The sequence below is a fragment of the Amborella trichopoda genome, chromosome 8 (assembly GCF_054954075.1).
Source record: "Amborella trichopoda isolate Santa Cruz 75 chromosome 8, AtrichopodaSantaCruz75HAP2 v2.0, whole genome shotgun sequence".
Lineage (NCBI taxonomy): Eukaryota > Viridiplantae > Streptophyta > Magnoliopsida > Amborellales > Amborellaceae > Amborella > Amborella trichopoda.
Window position 1 is genome coordinate 44,017,522 of NC_142343.1, and position 23,632 is coordinate 44,041,153.

At 36.1% G+C, this 23,632-nt stretch overlaps 3 protein-coding genes across 5 annotated transcripts; 2 read left to right on the forward strand and 1 right to left on the reverse strand.

Annotated features, from left to right (window-relative positions):
• The first annotated feature begins 479 nt into the window (after positions 1–479).
• On the forward strand, positions 480–6,266 carry STN8 (Protein kinase superfamily protein). The gene is made up of 4 exons (XM_011624379.3): positions 480–2,542; positions 4,037–4,210; positions 4,444–4,848; positions 5,743–6,266. The coding sequence occupies exons 1-4, from the start codon at positions 1,835–1,837 to the stop codon at positions 6,088–6,090; spliced, it is 1,635 nt and encodes a 544-aa protein (XP_011622681.2). The 5' UTR covers positions 480–1,834; the 3' UTR covers positions 6,091–6,266.
• A 1,759-nt stretch (positions 6,267–8,025) lies between these two features.
• On the reverse strand, positions 8,026–14,054 carry LOC18432377 (low affinity inorganic phosphate transporter 8). Its single transcript, XM_006842485.4, has 3 exons — positions 13,594–14,054; positions 9,652–10,027; positions 8,026–9,089 (listed from the first exon to the last, which is right to left on the reverse strand). Exons 1-3 carry the CDS (start codon positions 13,983–13,985, stop codon positions 8,292–8,294), a joined length of 1,566 nt encoding a protein of 521 aa, XP_006842548.1. The 5' UTR covers positions 13,986–14,054; the 3' UTR covers positions 8,026–8,291.
• A 4,691-nt stretch (positions 14,055–18,745) lies between these two features.
• LOC18432378 (uncharacterized) lies at positions 18,746–22,904 on the forward strand. Of its 3 annotated transcripts, none has more exons than XM_088873983.1 (4): positions 18,746–18,916; positions 19,620–19,687; positions 21,766–21,979; positions 22,587–22,904. In XM_088873983.1, exons 1-4 carry the CDS (start codon positions 18,832–18,834, stop codon positions 22,691–22,693), a joined length of 474 nt encoding a protein of 157 aa, XP_088730109.1. In that variant the 5' UTR covers positions 18,746–18,831; the 3' UTR covers positions 22,694–22,904. The 3 variants fall into 3 exon arrangements, 2 of the variants coding, with proteins under 2 accessions (XP_088730109.1, XP_020521823.1); XR_016060856.1 differs by lacking the exon at positions 18,746–18,916 and adding an exon at positions 19,249–19,448; XM_020666164.2 differs by lacking the exon at positions 18,746–18,916 and adding an exon at positions 19,249–19,458.
• Positions 22,905–23,632: the final 728 nt, after the last annotated feature.

Sequence of the window (23,632 nt, forward strand, 5' to 3'; positions counted from 1 at the left end):
TGAACTTTAAAATGTACTCTTTTGGGGGATGCTTTTAGCGACGTCCATATATATTTTTTGATCGTGCACGCCTCACCCACTGACTCAGAGAAAACTTCTGCTTTGATGTATGGGCTATAGTAGGGAGAGGTCTTCCAAATATTGAGAGGAGGAGAGACCTTTGGTTTCAGTTTACGTTCTTTCCTGTAAAGAAATTTTCTGAAACTTTCAAGTGGATCAATGATTTTCATATTTAGTTTTGGTTCTGCTCCTTTGAAATCTGGTTCCCAAAAATACTCCATCAATGCTATTTTATGGGAAGCACATGTATGCCTGAAGAGGTATTAATCAACTCTCTTTTTTGTGATATACAATTCAATGCATGAAACCTCAAGCTAGAATTTACAAAACAAATAATCCCCAAGTATTGAGCTTTTGATCTTGTTTCACAACTACTTACGGTCTAAATATAATAACATATCATGTCATTATTTTGATATGATGCCATTTATATGTGGTATAAGATCACCAATACTTCTAGCTTTCATAAGTGAAATATGACAAATAATCTCTCGAGAAAAAATTTCCAAAATTTTGAATTAAGTTAGAGGTGCACCCTCTTCCACCTAATTCGCATCAAAGGAATAAAAGTATGAGGTTTGGGCTTGAGTGGTCAGCAGCGGACGATTTGCACAGTATCTCAAATTTGATTCCTACCGCTGAATTACTCCCTCCCCTCGAAAAAAAAAGACAATGGTTAACAAGATCTTCTTGTATGAAAAATAAACACTAAACAACCTTGTGGTATAGTCTCTCTTTCACGTATGGGTGTGGTTTGCATAAGGTCGAGGCCTTAAACAATTTTACGTATCAGTATGGGTGTGGTTTGTATAAGGTTGAGGCCTTTAACAAATTTACATATGGGTGTGGTTTGTATAAGGTTGAGGCTTTAAACAATCAAAGTAAGGTGCTGAAAATCTTTCTGATAGCTTCAAATTATATTTTCATCTCTAATTATAAAATTTAAAGCTTAAAAAATAGTGTAGATCAAATATCTATGAACACTTGAACATCTTGAAAATTGACGATCTAAAAAATACATTACAAAATGTACTACTTCCAAGACTTGAAATCTATTGTCTTTTGCCCATACATCTTGAAGTCATGATGATTCGTTTTGAAGATTTTTGAGTATCAAAAGAACCTGCTTCAGTGAATTTTGATGTGCACCTTAATTTGATTGCTAAGGGCCTCGCCCGTATATAAACTTTTTCATTTATGTATTATACACATGTTCAACAAAATTTATATAAGTACGAGGCTCTAAACAATCAAATTATATCGCACCTCAAAAATTTCTCTAGAAGAGGTTGTTTTGATGCCCAAATATCCTCAAATTTATCATATTGACCTCAAGTTTTAGAAATAAAATATCTTGTGATGCATTTTTCGACCGTCAATTTTAAAAATTTTAAAATTTTGTAGATCCGCCCAATCTACACTATTTTTAAAGCTTTTAAATTTGATAATTAGACATAATATATTTCAATGCTATCACAAAAATTTCCAATATTGAAACCACATTTTCCACCCTATTTGAAGTTAGAGCCTCAACCATGTTTGTGAAATATTTCTTGTTTTCCTAAGTCCCAAACTCTGTGGATGAAGAAATGATACTTCTTCTTTAACTGGCCCAAGTTCCCCTTCCATTGGTATCTCCTCTCTCCCTCTCTCTCTCTACCTCTCTTTCTCTCTCTACCCCTCTCTCTTCAGTTTCTCGTTACCCCAACTCGTGGATAAAGAAAAGATACGAGGATTCATACGTGGCCCAAGAGCCACCTCTGCTCGTTTCGTAATGAAACACTATATAACACCTCTCTCTCTCTCATGTTCAAAAAAAAAAGCTCCTGTCATGGCTTCCTACACTCACAGGGTTTGCCAACTACACACAAGCCCCCCACCATCTCTCCATCACAACTTTTCTCTCTCTACAATTTCTCTCTCCATGTCATGGCTCAACACATCAGAAGCACCCTCGAGCAAACACCCTACAAGTGCTTTTGAATCATTTTCTCTCTCTAGCTCATCCCGGCCAACAAAATGTAGTGCCTTTCTGGGTAATATCTCTGAAGAAATCGCGAATGACTTAGCATCAATTGGGTTTGAGAGTGAATCACTAATTGTTTCTCCATTAATTCAATCTGGATTATCTCTGGTTCAGGGTGTGGTGGACCTTCCAGAGGGAGAAAGATGGGCTTTTCTCTCTTTAGTCAGTTTTGCTTGGGTTTATTTGACTGCAAGACCAGGAGTGTTAATAGGTGCTTTTGATGCATATGTGTTGGCACCATTACAGCTTGGGCTTGATAGTATAGTAGGGAGAAGAGATCTTAGGAGGAGTGATTTTGTGTTAGGAGAGAGATTGGGGGAAGGGTCTTTTGGGGTTGTTTATTCTGGTGCTGTAGTCCCCAGGAATGTGAATGTGGAAGACAGGGCTGGGAAGAAGGTCAAGGATTTAGAGAGAGAAGAGAGATTCAAGAATTTGCAGAAGGTCATACTTAAGAAGGTGCAGTATTCAATGTCACTCTTACTGTTCTTATTTTCAGTTTCAGTTTTTTTTTTTTTTTTTTGAATTTCAATAATCTTCGTTGGTGGATTGCATAGATCATTTTTTGAGAAAATGATTGCATAGATCATTCCTTCAATGGTTTTTTTCTATTATAATTCTTGATCAATAAATAATTTTGGTTCATCAATTTTCTTTCAGTGTACTTTTAATTGTTCTTTTGATTGCTATCCTGTTAGTTCATGATTAGTGATTAACTTGTTGATTGATATTCTTTTTAAGACATTTTGTTAGCATTTTCTTAGTTGCTGAATGCTGGTTGCCTGGTTCGTTTCGTTCATTGTTTGTTAGACTCAAAATATTTATTTCTTTGTTTGGTGATCTGTTAATTCTTGATCAATGATTTGGAGATCACCGCCGAGGCGAGTAACTTGGCTGAACCCCGGTGGATGAATGTGGCCGAGTTATGTACAACACAAAAAAGTGAAAAAAGTCAAAAGAAGGGTAAAACCTTTTTTAAAAAAGTTCTAAATGAGATAAAACAATAAAAGAGGTAATACTAACCATTAGAAGATTACAAAGATGAAAAAACTCTATAAAAGATGGAGTATTGAAAACTTTGATTTAGTAACTTGAACATTTCAGAAAATTATTTAAGTTCCCAAATCATCTTAAAAATTACCAAACTTATCAGAAAACTTAATTCTAACTTATATAGTGGTGTTTCCCTTTTTTTTTTTTATACATTTTTTATTTTTTATACCTTTTTTATTTTTTAATATTTTTTAAAACTTTTATGTGTGTGTGGGGCAAGTTGCCGTGGAATTTGTCCCAACTTGCCCTCGTCCATGGGCCATGGCTGAGTTACTCGGCGTAGTCAGAGCGGACTCGGACGAGTCCCGTGACATTATTGTTGATTATTGTATAGTTTGGTTCAATTACATATTTGTCAATTTTAGTCTTTGCCAATTTTTTATTGATTTTCTAGTAGGTAAATAGACAACCGAAGGCACCAGATCATGCCCTTGTCAGTTCACAAATTTGGGAGTCTTCATGGCTGATTTTGAGAAATGGAGAGAGATCTCACCTCATTTGGAAGTACAATTTGAATTATAGCGCAGGCTATTGATACCTTGACTATAGTTGGTTTTATTTCTGAGTCATATTATGATACAAGTTCTAAAACTCAGGCGAGTCCGAGTCGACTCCCCCTAGTTACTCAGACAGGAATGGGCCAAACTCTGCCAGTTCCTATATTTAATATTATGATTTTTACATTCTTGGCCATGACTCTAACAGACTAGGCCCAGTGTGTGTGGACTACTTGGACTCAGGACCCAGCTGTCTCCAAATGCAAACCTTGTTTTTGAACATTGATTATGATATGAATAAGAAACAATCTATAGTGTTTACTATATATTCTCTTTTAGTTATTTTTATTTCCAAGTTTCTTTTATGACATCTATATTTAGATTTGCCTATCCACTAGTACAGGTCAAAACTGAGATCCAAGGGGCTAAAGAATGTGGTGATTTTGAAGAGTGGTTTAACTACAGGATTTCTAGAGCTGCTCCTGAAGCTTGTGCTGAGTTTCTTGGGAGTTTCATTGCTGACAAGAGCATCTCACAGTTCACAAAGGGTGGCAAATGGCTTGTTTGGAAGTTTGAGGTACGCATTACAATGAGTTCTGGATTTAATTCACCTTTGGAAAGACATTAACTAATTGAAATTGTCTCTAAAATTGCAGTTCTCATTAAATTTTGTTGACTAAGAGCCCTCAAAATGAAACTTATGTTGATGTTATATTCTTGTTATATCATTCTCATCTTTTCTTGATGTAATTTCAGCTCTAGAATTTAATCTCACTCTTCTAATACTAACCCTATAACACTGTGCTCCAGGGAGACCAGACTCTGGCTGACTCTATGAAAGATCGAAGCTTTCCTTTGAATTTGGAGTCTATTATGTTTGGGCAAGAGTTAAAAGGGCTAGACTCACTAGAGCGCTATGCTTTGATTATTAAACAAATAATGAGGCAAATTATTACATCTCTCAAGAAAATCCATGATACAGGTATTGTGCATCGAGATATTAAACCAGCCAACTTGGTGGTTACAAGAAAGGGGAAAATAAAGCTCATAGATTTTGGGGCGGCTACTGATCTTCGAATTGGCAAGAACTATGTACCCAATCGTGGGCTTCTCGACCCTGACTATTGCCCTCCAGAACTCTATGTTCTTCCTGAGGAGACCCCAAGCCCTCCTCCCGAACCTGTCGCAGCCATCCTTTCTCCAATTCTATGGCAGGCTTGTTCTTACTCTTCTTATTGCTGTTATCTCTTCATGCTTATGAGAAACTGATTTAGAAATAAAAACTCTATATTGGTTATGTAACAATTTCCTCTATATGATGGACTCCTAAACCCAACAAATTTGGACACTTGACACTCTTGGCCCTAAGCATACACCGTTCTTTTCATTGTGGGTTATGACATAAAAGATTAGGGGAATTTAACAATTCAAGTGCTATTGTCTGTGACCAATAACATAAGGGTGCGATTTCTATAAGGTTGCTACCCTAAGCAATCCATTTAAGGTGCACCTCCAACTTTTATTATAACATGTAATTTTGACGTAAAAAATTATTAAGATTATCTGAAAATCTATTTTCATATCTAATTATAAAATTTTAAACTCCAAAAATAATTAAAATCAAGTAGATCTATAAACATATGAAAATCTTGAAAATATAGACGGTCTAGATAATGTGTTGCAAGATGCACTATTTCTGGGACTCAAAATCTTTTTTTTTTTTTTTTCATATTCATACATCTCAATGTAATTAGAGGGTTTTTTCAAGATTAAAACAACCTTTTCCTATGGATTTTTGAGGTGCATCTTTAATCTACATTTTAAGGTTGCAACCTTATAAACTTTTCCCAGAACATAAAGTTCATGCAGTACAAAATGTTTGAGCACTAAGGTCTAAGGCAACTGGTGTCCAAAATATGTTGACTAGGATAAAAAACTCCATCATTTGCTAGATACAACTGTGTTTTCTGTTCTGGTTGTTTTAATTTGCCAAGAATTGATAAAGTTATCACCAACACCAAGAATTTAGGTTTACCTTCTGTCCATTATTTATGTGCAGAATTCGATGTGCTAATTCATGACATACAGCAATTTCCTTGTTGGGTGCAGTTAAATAGCCCAGATTTGTTTGATATGTACTCCACTGGGGTGGTTCTACTACAAATGGCTAGTCCTACCTTAAGATCAACATCTGGGTTGAAAAGGTTTAATTTGGAAATTAAATCTGTTGGATATGATTTGAGGAAATGGAGGGAATTTACTCGACTTAGGCCAGATTTGAGCATACTTGATCTTGACTCTGGTAGAGGTTGGGACTTGGCCACAAAGCTTATATCAGAAAGAGGATTTCTTAGAAGAGGGCGGTTATCAGCTGCTGCTGCTTTACGGCATCCCTATTTCTTGTTGGGAAGCGACCAGGCAGTTACTATTCTTTCAAAGTTGAGCATGACCAAGTAACAAGTTTCCAAAGGCAGGTAAAATGCATGTATTAAACACCAAATGGTACTGATTCTGGTCGTCTCTACCCTTTACGTTATTTTTAAACCTTCAAAGGAGTTATTGTACATTCCTCATATTTACAAAATGATGTAAATGTATAATCATTATTTAATAGTCATCAAAAGTATTATTCATTTTTTTGGGTATTAGTTTTTTAGTTAGTTGTTTGTTGATAATCTTGTTTTATGTCCTTTGGGTATTTATTCAGCAAATATATCATTCTTTCCCTAAATTTTAGCTGGTATAGGAGTCACAGAGATTGCATGGCTCATGCGTTATTAAAAGGTGTGGAATGTCAGCTTGCTTTGGTTTATGGGACAAACTTCAAGGGCTCAAATCCTTGACCTTCCTAAAACAATGGCCTGTGCATTTATCATTGACCTGCTCTGCTAGTTATGGTTGCTACTTTATTGTTAATTTTAGAAGATCTGATTCCCAAACTTCCCTATCATAATCCTTAATTTCTTGTCCAATTCATATGCGACATCACAGAGTTCTGCTGATCATGTGCCGATAATGGTTGTTAACTAGCCCAATCTTTGATTTGTGACTTCCTGATTAGTTTTATTGTTTTTGTTTTCTCATCTAATTTTAGCCTCCCATCTTTCTTTTTGTTTAATTAATTCTGCCTGTTAAATCATCTACATGAGTGGTTTCCTTCATTTTATTGTTCTCTTTTAATTTTTCCTCTGATGGTTTTAATGAATTTGCCCCACGAGTATTCTAGAGTGGTGGTAGCCTCAGACATAGTATCAGAAAGAAGGTCAATTAATAGATACTCGTAATCCACTAGAGAACTTTTTACAAAACATACAAAAAATATCTCATGTATTTTTAACATGTGGTTTTTATTTCAGTATTATAATTTGAAATAGGATTTTGTTTATGCCATGATGTCGTCTGTGTTGTAGTCCTATTTGAAGTTACTCTTTACCAATTATATTTTTTAAAAAGGCAGCCAATCCCAGCACACTATTAGAAGCGTGATCTGAGCCAGTTGTAGCACTATTAGAAACATGATCCTAATCGAACCTAAATCTCTATTATGATTCTTTAAAAAAGAGCAAGCCTTTATGGACTTCGATGCCATGCTCTTTGAATTGCCTTTTTAAATTTTTATTTTTATTTAATTTGCTAACATTCACATTGTACTGCAACATCAGGGAAAAATTACAAGTCTAAACATCAAGCATACACGTGGATAGAGAGTGACAGGGATTTTGAACTATGGGAGTACATTTGAACTATGGGAGACAATCGTCTCCAGCCTGGTTTTCAAACAACACAAATCGAAATCCATGAATATTTAATCTAGTCCATAAGTCACAGATTTGTGCACCTAGAATATTAAGATTTGATTGTGGTATTACGATTCCAAGAAAATCAAATCGAGATTCTATGAGGGTGGAAGCAAGATTTGAGGTTTGATTAGTTTGTTACTTCTTGTATCTATGAACCGTGACACTTAATGTTCAGTAATCTGGATTCGAAAACAATCGAATCAAGTATTATATGTAGTATCCAAATTCAACAAATATATAATGGAGATTCAACAATTTTGGAATCGAGAATCAATAAATATTAGAAACGAGGTTTTATAAGTGTCGGAATCGAGATTCCTAAAATAAGGAATTGAGATTCGTGACTTCACGGAAATGCATTATGCAAAGATTCCTTCCGGGAATCGTGGAATCAGTATTCCAAATCGGAAACGCAACCTTGGGTGAGAGATCCTGGTATCTATGATTTGAATGGAAGAGAGAAAGAAAACTATTGGGCCTCTCGACTTTGATCTTGCAACTGCTTATTGACCCAATAGCTATTAACCTTGTTATTTTATGTAAACTTATTTTCGATTTTGGTACAGTAGCTTAGGTAATGGATCAAGAAATAGACACACATACTGTTAATGTTCAAACTTCACAAAACTTCATGCACTACATCATAAAATCTAACCTAGTTCCAAACCCAAACAATAAGTACAAGACTGACTCTTATTTAATCAAATACACTCTGCATCTGCACTTTCCAACCCATTTCCAGTGCTAACCCACTAAATAACTTGACCCCTTTCTTATCTCATAACTAAACAACAAGAACCAGAAGAAATATGTCCACCTTATATGGCCTAACGCACTAGTCCTCGGCATACAGGAGGCTTAAACATTGTTGTCTTTAGCCTCCTCCTCATTCTCCCCAGATATCTCCTCTAGTGTCCTCCCCTTGGTCTCAGGCACCATGAAAGTGAACAAAAACCCAACAAAATTCACCACTGCAAGCCCAATAATTGCCTTCTTTATCTTTGTAGCATCACCATCTAATGTTTGTGTTTGAACCAAAAACGCACTTAATATAGCCCCTGCTTTCCCTGCTGCGGCTGAGATTCCATGACAAGTAGATCTAAACCTAGCTGGAAAAAGCTCAGCTGGTACAACAAAAGTGGTGCTATTTGGCCCAAAGTTAGCAAAAAAGAAGGTGCATCCATATAGAACGGCAAATAGCTTAGGGTTCCCATTACAAAAGCCCGTTGAGCTAGTCTTGCATTTGTCTCCTCTTAGCTCTTTATATTGAATCCCAACGATTAGCATGAAAATCGACATTAAGAGGAAGCCACCAAGTTGGATCACGAATCGACCTATCTTATCAATTAGGAACACTGTGAACCAATAGCCTGGAACGGTTGCGAAGAGAGCAACAAGGAACATGGATTTTGAGATCTCGTAGACCTCTGTGATTGCATCCATATTGCTAGCTTTGGGCAATAAGCCAATGGCTGGGTAAACATCTTTTTGGGTTAGGTTCGAGCTATAAAAAGCAATATCAAGGAGAAACCAGGTTGTGGAAGTCCCCACAAGGTGCATTCCATGCCTGGAGAGGAATTCTCTTGAAAACAAGCCATAGGTGTTTTGAGTTGAAGCAGCGACTGTTTTCTCGGCAGTTACCTCCATTGCAAGCACCTATTTGTGGAAGGACTTCAGTGAGTGTGAATTCAAAAAGAAGTTTAGCATTTAAATGCATGTGCGCTTATCAACTTGTCACATATATTCATCCATGTATGCAAGTACAATAGTATGCCACCCATGCAACGAAACGACAAGGCCATTGTTGAAGAAGTTGGTGGAGGTAGGTGCATGTTCATCCTTGGTGTACTCTTCCCTAAAGTTAATCCCTTCTGTTCTTTGCTTAGCTTCTTTTACTTTCATATATCATTTTAGGTTGGTGGACATGTTCTTATCATTAAGAGTGACCATTGGTCCTACTCCTTTTTGTTTTCAAGCATACTTATAAATTTGAATTAGGAATGGTACGTTTTGTCACCCATATGATCATGGTAACAGCATGTCACAGGAGGCATCTGGGATGGACGGTGATGGAGGGAGAGTGGGTTCGACCAAGTTCATCACCGACCATCGAACCAGTTGATTAGATGGTGATGACCCCATGACCATATACCATTGCCATGATCATATGAACCAAAGTATCCGTTCCCTGTGAACCAATCTTCAACAGTTCTCGCACCTTTGCCATGTCTGCTGCCGCCTTCTCAGCATCATTCTCAACCAAAGCTGTGAACCTAGCCGTTTCCGGCATCTTTAGCCGCCAGTAATATGTCAGTAAGGCTGGTACTGCCCCAAACATCAGCACAAGCCTCCAAACCATGTCACCTTCTGGCTGAGTCGACAACACATGGTCATTGTTAAACTTTGGAGCAGGATACGCTGCAAGGAATGCCTTGGAAACTGCCATGGATACGGCTCCAGCAGCTAGGATCCCGGCCCCTTGCATGGCGAAAACAGCCGAGATAAAAGCTCCACGTGTCTTTGTGTTTGAGTATTCGGACATGATTGTAGCTGATAGCGGGTAGTCCCCACCAATCCCGAAGCCAAGCCAGAACCTGAAGAGTGGTTCCAAATTTTACAGTGTAAAACCAACTGTGCCAAGCATGTATGTGGGAAATGATAGTACATTCTGACTGCACTTGGATTCGTTCAAGTGCAAATGAGTCGGGTCTGGGTCAAGTCGATAAGACTTTTTAACCTCCAAAACCCACAAGATCAGCCACCCATTAAAATATGAAATGTTCCAGATCTAACTTCAGGAGACATGGATTTGGAGCACTTTTGGTGCTCCAATCAATGTTCAGGAACTCAGCCCAGGGCTCGGGCCTCTGCCCTCGCCCAAGTAGTGTATACAGCAAAAATTTGCTAAAAAAGTATGATAAAAATAGTAAAAATCAACGTAAAAATAGTAAAAATCAAAGTAAATTAAAAACAACCTGAAGAGTCTAAATAAGATGGGATAAAATGTATAAAACATGGATTTAGAAAAACGTGATTTATAGCCAGAAAATTTAGAAAAATCTAAAAAAGAGGAAAAATAAAGGACATGTAATAATAAACGCTCACAAATAATCATAAAAAACATTAATATTATCTATAAAACAGTTATATACTGATTTTTCAATTTAATATTTTATTTTTTTAAAATTTTTATATAACCCCAAGTTTTTGCAAAGTACTAGGCCTGGTTAGAAGCCAAGTTTGAGTAACTTATCCAAGTCCAAGTCCGAGTCGAGTTTTTTCCTGGAGAGAATTTGGAGTTGCGGGGAATCTAGAGTTTTGGAGTTCATTAGGGAACCTGTTTTTATTAAATATTTTGAGCGCGTATCGCATGATCCTTCGGGAACATTTTGTAAATTAACTTCCTCGGGCCAAAAAGCTTCTTTGGAGAATATTTGGATTTGAAGTTTTGGAGTCAGCCAAAGAATCATTGGATGATTATTTCCAAAAAGAAAAATGGATTTTGAGTTCTTCAACTCTTGGATCTTGCTGTCCAAATATTGGATGGTCATCGTGCCATCTTGGACTTCAATTTTTTCAAGAACATAGAATGTGCGATTTGATGTGTTTTTTTTTTTTTAGTCGCTAGGTTCAAGATATTACATCCCCAAATATCCTAGCTTGGATTTTACCAAGGGAGCACATAAAGAACATGCTCCCTGGGACTAGCATATCATTTTGGAAAAGTATACAAATATGTTATTTACTTTTTAGTACAAGAAGGTCAAAATCACTTGTCTTTTAAATTTTAGATTTGAGTAGTTGTGAACATGTCATTTACTAGATTGAAAGTTTAAAAAAATTCTCGAACTTTGTAACACTCCAAGCTGTTCAATTTGACATTTAGTGGTTATGAGTAATTGTGATCTCCTTGTGAGAAAGATGAATGGTCTCATCGTATATAACACTTGTTTTTTTCACTTATCTTGCCTGTAAAAACTTGGTCAGTCTCTGTTCAATCTTGAGACATTATCTTTCTCAACTACAAAAAGAGTTCAATTCTGAATTTTTTTTTTGTTGTTGGATGAAAGTTTGTCTACGCATTGAAGACATTATATTCTGAAAACTTTGGATTCTAAAATCACTCTTATATTGGGTTTTATCCAAGGGAGTAATGGACATTATACTCCCGCGAGAGTATAAAATCTTTTGACCTTTTTATTTCTGCTTCAGTTTGCGCCGTTTTTTCCATGGTGGGTCATTCCACTGATCATATGGACCCAACCATTCTATCATGGTCCATATACTACACACTTTTCATGGTATATAATCATAGATTGACCATCCACCGTTGGTTCTCATCTATTGGAGATAGCCGAGATTAATTATTTCTTTGCTTACTAACTTTAAATCTGAACTCACATGTCCAAATCCTCCCACGAGGTTGGACGGTAGATGTCCCCACTACAAGGAGTTTAAAAATCACGAGTCCGAGTTGAGAAGTTCAGAGTTTGTAGGGCTGCCAATGATCCGGGCTAAGCGGGCGGCTAGAATGTGTTGGTTAGGACTGAGTCCTAAACCAGAGCATTGAGATCCGAGCCCCAACCCAGCCCCAAAAAACATTTTCTGGTGGGCCGCGCTATTTTCAAGTATATAGTCATACATTATATAATGGTTAAAATATGTCTAATATAGTTTTACATATTGAAATTTTATTCAAACTCGGGCCTTGACAGCCTGGCCTGTGGCCCTCTGCTATAGCCCGAACCCAGCTTGAAACCAAGCCCAGCCCGTTGCAGACCCTACAAGTTGGACCAATTGGGAGCCAAGTGATTCGAGACCTAAAAGCCCCATGATTGCCTAGGTATCCTGTTTTTTAGGAGACTATTTTTCCTTATTAAAACTAGTGAACTTAGCCAAAAACCTCTTTGTGGAGTGATAGATCAAGCAAAAACCAACGTAGCTCTTGAAATACTACCCTAAGCGTGTATATTGTGTATCGGGTTAATATAGAAAGTATAGATTGTAATATATACTTTCTATATTAACCCGATACACAATATATACTTTCCTTTCACAAGTACCTTTTAAAACTAAAGATCTCCCCTTTTCTGCATAATTAAAATAAAAAATAATTGTACTTGATTTTGGCCAACTCAATTAGGACTTGATAACACACTGGAGTCGTGACCTAAATTCAGCTGGTTCACTTAATGAATTGGCTAAGTTTAGGCTAGGGTCCCAACTCATCTAAATTAGGACTAGCAAGGCACCAGTTTCAGACTTTTCAAGAAACATATCGATCAATTCCCATTCTTTATGATCATGAGTTTTTATAAAACACATTTATATAACATGAAGCTAGACTGGGATCTATATTAACTTGCATGTTCTGTGGACTAGTGTCATCAGAATCGGACCGACCAGCGAACAAGCTTGAGTTCCAGTTTAGTCAAAACCCGTATGATTGTTAGTTAAACTTATTAAACCTATTTTTTAAATAAAGAAAATATCAAAATATGAACTATCTTATAAACAAAGTTGCTCATGCATGTTTAGCTGGTCAAAAGTGGCTAGTCGAACAAGTAAAAACCAATAAAATATTGGTAATGATTGATTTCAATGCAAACCTGATTCTCACTATATGCTAGACGACAATAAACACCTAGTGGTGTTATGACTGGTTAGACCGTCCAATCCATTATGATAGGGACAATGATGGAGAGATAATGGGACTGAAATGTGATAAAAAAAAAGAGAATGGAACCCAATTGGGAATGACCCAACCACGTGGTACGTAACATTGCCAATCCATTGATTGGTTGATGATAAAACCTTGCAAGTTATGTGCAGAAAATAGTACCACAACCGGTCTCGTAGTCTTATAAATCACAATATACCTTGGGATGGTAAACTATTAGACCATTTATTTTTGTTATTAAGATGTCACAATTACTTTTAGCCATCGGATGTGAAATCTAATAGGAAAAAGTATGTTTCAACATTCGAGAGATTTTATTTTAGGCTCTGTATCTAAATAATAGCACCTCCTCAAACACCCAAATTCAAATCTAATAGTCAACGATTAGTGGATTTTTTTGTATAAAAAGTAAATGATCTCCTTATATATATTTTCCATATATTTTTCCCTCAAATTTTGAAAAAAAGATTTAAACTTAACCTGAAGAAGCATAGGCTCGTTATAACGGCCTTAGGTGAGGCCCCAATCGAGAAACCCGACGCAATGGCGCACCCCACCATCGTAACGAGCGTTATGCCATAAACTTTCTTTCTTCCAAGCTTATCGCCGAGCCAACCAAAAAATAACTGGCCAGCTAACGTTCCACAAAGCGCAACGCCCGATACAGCGTTATTGACGTTATCTGGCAGCCTTCCCGGATTCCCAGTCACTGGGTCGTAGTAGTATAAGCGGCCAATGAGTTTTACAACGGCCGTTATACAGAAGAGATCATAGGCATCGGTGAAGAAGCCCATGCCCGCTATAACAATAGCAGTGAAATGATAGAGTTGGGTTTTGGCTTGGTCCAACGCGGTTAGCACCTCCATCGCCATGCCCGAGATTTCGCCGAAATTTTCACCGATGAATGGATTTTTGCGCGGTTCTGGGTTTGATTTTTCTGTTTGTTTTCAAGGGCTTGGTAGTTAAAGTTTCGCCGGAATTTCGGTTACCGTGAAGTTTTGGCTGGTTTCAGGGGTAAAGTTTTGCCGAAATTTCGAAGTTCGAGTCGAAAATTTAGCCTATTTTGGGGGGCAAGGTAAGGCTAGTTTAGGGGAGAGGGATGAAATTTCGCCAGGCATCGGGGGTAAATTTATCGAAGTTTTTGGATATGGAGCTGAAAATTATCTTGGTTTCGAGGGCTTCGGCCGGAATTCAGGTTTGATTTAAGGGATGGGAGCCAAAGACTAGGCTGTTTTCGGGTATTGGGCCCAAAATTTCGCCTGAGTTAAAATTTCACTGGTTTTTTTTTTTTCTAGCTTTCCGAGGCTGGAATTTAGGGCCTATGGTTTTCGTGGGGGCGTTTCCACCATAAATAGGCAAATTTCAGGCGATTTGATGGCTATATATGATTAGGTATGGTCTTTAATAGGGGTGAATGGCATATCAAGATTAATGTAGCCAACCCCAGTTAATTGGAAAAAAGCTTTGACGATGACGATGGTGATGATATTGTGAAGCCGGAAGGATTTGTAGATGTTCAATATTGTGTGGTAATATAAGGATTGGGGTTAGTGGACAAGGAGCATTTGTTTTTCTTGTGAACGACAAGAAAACAAGAACTTTTTTTTCCTTGTGATTTACGACTTGAAGACGAGGTTGGTTATAAATAGAATATTTGGAGTTTGGATGTTTATGTATGGAGTCGTTTGGAGGTGGACGTCCTTTTTAATTTATGTCAAAAGTTTATGTGGTCCCTTGGGAGCATATTTTCATTGCTCTCTCCGGTAAAATATTATTTACGAGTATTGTTTTGGACTCAAATTTGGGGATGAAACCTCCTTTACCTAGCAATCAAACTAGAAAAAAAAAATATCAATGGACCTTTTTTATGAAGCTTTGAGTCCTTGGGCAAAGTGGCATTTCACTCCAGTTCTACATCTATTTTGTCATTTGACAAAAATAACGTTCCACGATTTAAGAGCATCTGTTTAAATTTTGTATTGTTAGTCTAAAGGTTTAGAAACTCAAATCCTTTTTTTTTTAAATAAAACACCTATCTGATGACTTTAAGATGGATCTCAATTTTTCAAATGAAAAAAACACCATTGAGTAGGTCTTTAGCCTGAGCGTGTGTATACTATAGGCTTTTAGAGTACATAATATGCACATCTATTTATGGTTTGCGACTTCTTTTTTACGGTTGCTTCTCCTTATACCTATTCATCTTAAGCTTGAATGTTATCACACTATTTTGTCTGAGAAGGGCGGGGACAGTAAATTTTCCCTAAACTCGCCTCATACTTAAGTAAAGGGATGGTTTATGTTAGGTATGCAGTCGACATAAAACTTATCATGAATCTTGAACCTACAGTATCTGCTTATGTTATGGCATTCCCTAGAAGAGACACGATATATCAGGACCCGAGTACAGTGAGAAATGAACAAGAGTTAGCTAAGGCGTTCTCCAAAAACGACATGCTGTATAAAAACCTAAGTACAAGGAGAAATGAATAAGGGTTAGCTAGGATGTTTTTCAGAAGAGATACACCACATTGCCGCGCGATTGTGGTGAAAAATAGGCAAGGATTCCCACGACATCTTGAACGAGCACGGTTAAAGAAACTAGTCTAGGAGAATAGGATTCGTCTAGCCACATGAAATATAGGAACGTTTACATGTAAGAGTATGGAGTTAGTAGATACACTGAGATGAATGAGGGTAGACATAGCATGTCTATAGGAAACTCAAAAAAAAAGAGAAAAAGCAAAAGAAATAGATCGACTATAAACTTTGATATATAGGAAAGGATAATAGAAATAGCATAGCCATAATAGTGGACAAAGATTTAAAAGATAAAGTAGTTAATGTCAAAAGAATAGGTGATAGGCTCCTATTAATTAAACTTGTACTAATGGCAGAGATAATTAACATACTTAGTGCATAATAATTAACATACTTAGTGCTTATGCACCAGAAATAGGATTAGATGATACAATTAAAATACAAATTTGGGATGACATGGATGGAATAGCGCAAGACATACCAAATGGAGAAAGGACCTTTTTAAGAGGGACTTAAATGGTCATGTAGGGAAGGATAGTAGAGAATATGAAGGGGTATATGGGGATGTGAATGTGGGAAAAGAAATGAGATGGGTGAGACTATTCTATATTTTGCTATGGCCTATGACTTAGCAATAGCAAACACTAGCAATAGCAAACACTTGCTTTAAAAGCCAGATATACTTCTTCCTAGTTACAAAGGTAGATCAACCATCATGTATAAACTGCAAGGTTATCCAAGAGAGAGTTTGATGATCCAACATAGGCTCATAGTTATGGATGACTGCATAAATATATAGAAGAGAAGAACTGAACTTAATCGATGTCCAAGAACTAGGTGATATAATTTAGAAAATGAGAAAATAAACTTATTTAGGGATGAATTAGTTAAAGAATGAAAATAAAAATCTGAACATGAGGCCAATGTTATGTGGAATAAGATGACTGACTATGTTAAGAAAGTAACAAAATAAGTTTTAAAAAAATCCAAAGGGAAAAGAAATTTTGATAAAAAAACTTGTCGGTGGAGTGATGAGGTTTAAAAGACCATTAGCAAATAACAATCATGTTATAAAACTTGACAGTATAATATAAATGCTCAAAACTTAGAAGAATATAAAAATGCTAAGAAAAACACTAAACAAATAATAAGTAAGGTTAAACTTAAGGCATATAATAATCTATACAGTAAATTGGGTACAAGAAAAAGTGAAAAAGATGTCTTCAAATTAGCAAAATGAGAGAGAGAATATGGGGATCTAGACCATATTAAATATATTAAGAGTGATGATCAAAGTGTCTTGGTGAAGGATGAAGAGGCCAACAAAAAGTGGAGATCGTGTTTTAAAAAATTATTAAACGACGAACATAATAGGAGCATAATAGTAAAAGGAATTGTTGGTATAAATGAGAGTGGAGGTCATAGATACATTCGTAAGATTAAGATATCAGAAGTGAAAGAAGCTTTGAAAATAATAAAGATAAGAATATTTTATGACTAGATGATATCCCAATAAAAGTTTAGAAGTGCAGGTGAGATATTTGATTATGACACCAATAGGCGATACGATGAGAGATAGTAGACTTAGATGGGTTGACCATACGTGGCACAGACCCAGTACAACATATGTTAGGAGGTACAAGTTAATTCAAGTGGAAAGCTAAAAATGAGCAAGGAATAAGTTCAAAAGGTTATGGTTGGAGGTAGTGATGAAATATATGGGGGGCCAAATATATAGAGACTTATGGCCTCACTGATGATATGATCCTTAATAGAGCAGACCGGAGGACCAGGATTTGATAGCCAACTCCAATTAATTGGAAAAATGCTTTGATTATAATATTATAAGACTATTTACTTTTGGTGCAAGGAAGTCATAATCATTTTTAGTTGTCAGATGTAAAATCTGAAAACTTCAAGTGTACCATGAGTTTCAATACTTTTCTTTTGACTCTTGGTCCCATCAACGGTATACTCTCAACCGTCCGATTTTGCATTTAATAGCTAAATGTGATGGTCACCTTATTATACCAAATTAACCAATTTACTTAGACCTAGCCCTTGGACTGTTTTTCAGGCCGGTTTGATTTTTCGAACAATGGTTGAGAGAGAGAGGTGATGTAGTAGTTGCTTGTGTCTGTGTACATGAATGGGAGAGAGAGGTTATAGTAGTAGCTTGTATGTGCACGAGAGAACGAGAGAGAGATGTGTAGTAGTAGTTTGTGTGAGGGGGGTGGGGGGTTGATATAGTCCCCTGTGTTTATAGGCATGCATGGGTGTGACAGAGAGATGATGGTAGTAGCTTGAGAGAGCACCAAAGAGAATTTTTTATCTCTAGCAGTTAGTGCAACATTTCCTTGGTCACAATTCTAGGGAATTTTTATTTTTATTTTTATTTTTATTTTTTTTAAGGTGAATCAGTGGCGATATCGGGCCCCTACCCATTTTATTTAAAGAGAGAACAATATGTTACATGAACAATTATTATACAATCCTTGGGAAGGGAATAAAATGAAAGCCGTTACAACGTCTGGGGGCGAGCAATCCACGTTGTTGCTTCATTCATTGAAACCACAGCCTTGACCAAAACATCAACAACGAAGTTGGCCTATTTATAGATCTGTGGGATCTTCCAATGAGTTCCAGCAAAAGATTCAAGCTTACAAGTATAATTATCCACCATTATACGTAATCTCCAAAGAGGTCTCCAGCGATGACTTGGGATCAACAAGAAGCTTGGAGTCACTTTCAATAACAATAGACAGAGTTCCCTTCCTAGTGAGATCTCCTTCTCCAAAGCGTAGAATTCTAGGGGATTTCATTAAAAACACCCCATATTAAATCACTAGGAAGGCATAAAAAGTTTATTCCACTAAATTTTAAAATAAAGAATGAAGAACACAAATGAATGGTTTTGCCTCGAGTTATCAGCTGAAACCTTAATGTTAACATCGAAAACTAAAGAAAGAAAAGATTCGAAATCTCCAAATGCTTTCAGCATATACTCAAAGTCTACTATATATCTTGTTTATCTACTATTTTATTCTCTTCCAATAAAAATACTTGAGTTTTTAGCAAGTGTATAAATCTTGGCTTGTTATAGGACAAAACCCATGCAAAGGTCTCACCACTAAATTTATCCAAGCCCCTAAATTTAGAGGACCTCTCTTGTTAGAGATGGAGAATAATAGGATTGTTGGGCCCGGTTTTGTATTTGCTGGCCTGGTTTTCTTCCTTGTGTGTGGTTTCACTCAAGCTAAAGGTATGGTTCCTTACTTAGCAAAACATAGGGGTGGCCATGGACCCATACCGGACGACTGGACTGGGCCTGACCCGGTCTAGGTATGGGTCCAAAAATTGGATCTAGTGGGTCAGGTCCGGGTCCAAATATTGGACCTGAACACTATTCGGGGCCAAGTTTGGGTCCATGTGATCCGACCCGAATAGGGTTATTATTTAAATAATATTTAATATATAATATTTTAATAATATTTACATGAATATAACCACTTACCCAAAAAAAAAAATGAATATAACCATATATTTTTAATTAGATTTTATTTTTTTTTTTTCTTTGTTTTTGAGTTTGGTCCAATGGGATCTAGGTCCCATAAATTTTTTTCGGATCTGGGTTGTTGCTATCCCAAGCAAAACAAAAGATAAGGTTTCTCGTTCTTTTTGGCTAAACTGAAAGAAAGAGAAAGAAAGAAGAAGAAAATATCACTATTTCAGAAACCGGAATTACGTCTCGACTTGGTAGAGATCTAATGCTGAGCCCCCTTAGTCCGATTCAGGTGAACTCAGGTTAGGTTGGATATATTTTAAAAAATAAATCACTAAAAAATTGAGATTCAGGAAATTCGAGGTTTTTGGGCCTCGAGCTTCCAGCCTCGCAATCCGGTCGGATAAGTGATTTTTAAAACATTGGAAAATGTTTTCATTCTGATCTCTCTCTCTTGCTGCAGATCCCACGGCGAACGCCAACTTAAGCCCCTTTCAGCAGTGGAGAAGTGCATATGATTGCCTCCAAAATGTGACAACTCTCTCTCTCTCTCTCTCTCACTATGAGGGAATTATTTTGTCAAGAAAAGGCACCTAGAAAGCATTGATAAGAAAATCAAAAGATTTAACCAAGTGGGCTACTGGCCCTTTCACTCATTTCTACTCCTACTCCTTTTTCCATTATTATTATTATTATTATTATTTTATTATAATTATTATTACTACTAAACTGAACCTGAGGGTCTCTTCACTAATTTTTTACTTCTCTCCTACTCGTGGTTATTGTTGTTATTGCGAAAAATATTTTTTAGTATTAAAAAAGTCCCTTATTTTTTTCATTTTACGCCAAAGCCCTTCTTTTCGTGAAATTTTTTTCCCCCAAAACTCCCTATTTGGCACTTAAAATGCCAAACTATTTCTGTAAACTAAAAAACGGGTCCATTTTTAAGGGCATGACCATTACTGGAGTGAAAGATGGATTTGATACTTAAACTCTTAAAGTACCGCACCCATTTTTCCCTAAAAATATTAAGTATTATAAATATATTAAGTATTATATGTATTCGGCACTTTAAATGATGAACCCAACTATTTTATTAGTGGGTCAGCGCTTTAAGTGCCCAAAACTTAAAAAGTTCTATGTGGGTTCGAGCTGGTTAATTTTTGAAGCCAAGTTTCCTATTTTAGGGATAGGAAACTAGTTATAATTGAATAATTATCATTTCTTTTTCTTAAAAGAGTTTCCTTGTAGGGTGTGGAATAATGTAGATGGGATGTGGATGTTTTAACTATTGGGTTTTTTTTTAAAACAAAATAAAAAGTTGTGTAGAGAGAAAAAAAATGCATGTTGATTTATAGATAAGAAAGAAAATGCTAAATTTTAAGACAATGGGAATGAAAACTACAACATGATGATTGTGGTAAGGGGTTAGGGTCGTGGTGGGCTACCCCTTTTCCTTTTTACAATTGTTTTTGTGAAATATGGAATAGGTCAGGCGCTTTTAGTGCTGAGCCCATTTTTTACTTGAAAAGCAAAAATTCAATTCAATAAATTGGGAGTATTTTTAGGAAAAGAATTTGACAAAAAGGAATTGGGCCATACATGTATAAAAATATGGGATTGTTCTTTAATTAAAAAATTTAAGGTTTTAATGTTCATTTCTCCCATTATTATCATCGAATGATGACGACGACGTACTGCTAATGTTTAAAGAACCTTCCTACCAAAACGTAGGAGAGGACTCCTGCGTTTCTGATTTATAATGGTCTGTTTGTTATAAAGGGAAATATTCCATTTTGCCCCCCCAGAAAAGGGCAAAAGAGATAAAAAATAGAGAAAATGAAAAAACACAGGAAAAAGAGATTATAATGGAAAAAAGAAGGAAACGTGGTAGTTTTGAGAAATATATTTACTTAATTTTCAGAAAGGGCATTTTTCCTTTTATAAAAGTTGTTTCATCATTTCCATTTGTGCGGGCAATTATTTTCATTCTCAAAATTATTTCATTTGTTGAAATACGATAAAATGTTAAATATTTGAAAAGTAACGTGGATTTTGATCTTTTTATATTTTATATGATATAACAAGTAACACTTTTTTTTTTAATATGTTAATAGTGAGAATGGAGGCAAGACATTATGTTGAGGCATCTACCCCACTAACACTAATAGCCGTGCCCATTTTTTTAAAGGTTATTTCTTATTATTATAGGATTGTATAATAAACAGATCATTTATCTTTTGTATATGGAGGTCACAATTATTCTTACTCATTAGATGTCAAATTGATTGGCTTGGGATGAGTTATGAAGTCCTAGATCTATGTTTTTAGAACTTTATGTCTATTTAATGATATTCTTATAACCCTTTTGAAAAGACAATAGTGATTATGACCTCCATATAAAAATAAATGGTCTCTTCATAGACAATCCTTATTAGAATTATCATCGTTTAATATATAAATTGTCGATAATAGAGGGTGGGACGCTATGTTGAGGCATCTACTTCCCTAACCACCGATGCAACAACCGCACACCCAATAAAAACTAATGTTTATTCCCAAACTCCACTAATGTTTATTCCCAAACTAAAGTTTATTTTTTTTGGCAGACTTCCAATTTATGCCCAGGTATATACGAATTGACTGAAGGAGGCTGGGTTAATGTGAGCAGGAATCAAACGGATGATTACTGCAAAAATGGATGCTTTGATCATACCAAATGGGTGATCACCTGTGTTTATTATTGCAAGCGTGACTATGTGTTTAGAAATGGGGCCACAATCAAGGATATCAACTACACAGTTGCAAATGGATGCCTACATGGTAAGTAGGGCTGTGATGGGCCGCATGGCCCAGCCTGTCTGGCCCCAAAAAAATAAGGGCCCGAGCCACAAAATGGGGCACTTGGGCCCAAACCCCTCATGGTGGAAAATACAGATACAATACTGGGTGATGGCCCACAAATCTTTTTTTTGCCCTGCTATAGAATTTGAAGCTCCAAAATGTGCAAATATGATATATCTTGAAATGGACATTCCTTTGCAGGATAAACCAGTTTTACATATTTTATTTTAGACCAATTGTTGAAGTCAAGGTGATTGATCTGTAGGTTTACTAGCACCAAAACTTCATTTGTTTATGACATATGAAGTGAAGTTTTATAAAGCAGCAGCCCAATAAAATACATCCCCAATCTTGTATCCCTGGCTCCAGCCACCTTTATATGATCTCTTTCATGTTGGGTCAATACCAAATTCGTCCACCATGAAAACGGGTTTCAGAAAAATCAAAGAAAGAATCTATTGTTCCTGCGTAGGAATTCATCTAAGATTTCTAAACCTACTCTTCTCAAAATTGCATGCATGTACCGTGCTCACTCTAATGTTCCCTATGACATGCAGTGAATGACATTTTTTTTTCCCATCTGCAGGTTTCAATGGAACAACATATATAAGCAGCTCAGGAAAGATCCTTTGGAGCAAATCCATGGCATTCATCACCATTGCAGCAACTTGGATTCTCTATAAAAGCATGTAGTGTACCCCAACTCACCCCATTTTCCACTCCCCAAATAAAAAGAAAATCAAACCAGTACATATGAAAAAATATTTACGTGAGAGAGAGACTTGGGAAAAATATGTACATTTTTTCCTGTTTTCCTTTTCCTTGTCCAGACTATTATGTCATCATAAATAGGGGTTATGTTTATGATGGGATGGCTCAAATTTAATGTCCTCTACTCTGATCATATTAGTTAGTCTGCACATGGAGGAGAGCTAAGGCTATACTTACCCAAACAGAGAAGAAATAGGTTTCCAAACTATTTGTGGTATTTACTATGAAGGAAGCTAGGCAAAGCACACATTACACATGTTGCATGGCTAGTGATGTAAGAAATACTTTTTATAGGGTGCACTTTATTTGTAGAAGTAAGGTTTCAATAGTCTATAGTGTATGTTTATTTGGATGTTATAGATTTAACACTATCTTAAAATATGTATTAATGTTTTTATTGTCTTAAATGACCTATCAAATCTACATCATCTAACTAAAATAAATAATGCAGACCATTACAATTTTACTTCTACAAGTAAGATTGCAACCGTGTATATAAACCATACCCTACAATATTCAAATTTTGGAAAGTTTGATGCCATTGGACCCTCGAACGTCCAAACTAATCAATCTTGAGTAGGGGTTCCAGAGTCTTATCTAATATGAGATTATCTATAAAGATACCATTTATCTTTGTTACAAGGAGGACATAAATATTTCTACTCATTGGATGTCAAATTGGATGGTTTGGGGTGACTCATAAAGTCCATGAATTTTTTTTGAGAACTGTGTTAATTTTAATTTAGTGACACTTCTACAACCACTTGTTTTTTAAATTTAAAGTACAAGAATGATTATAAGCTCACTTTACAAGAAGTAAATGGTATCTTTGTAGACAATCTCAAGTAATATTTGCTACCA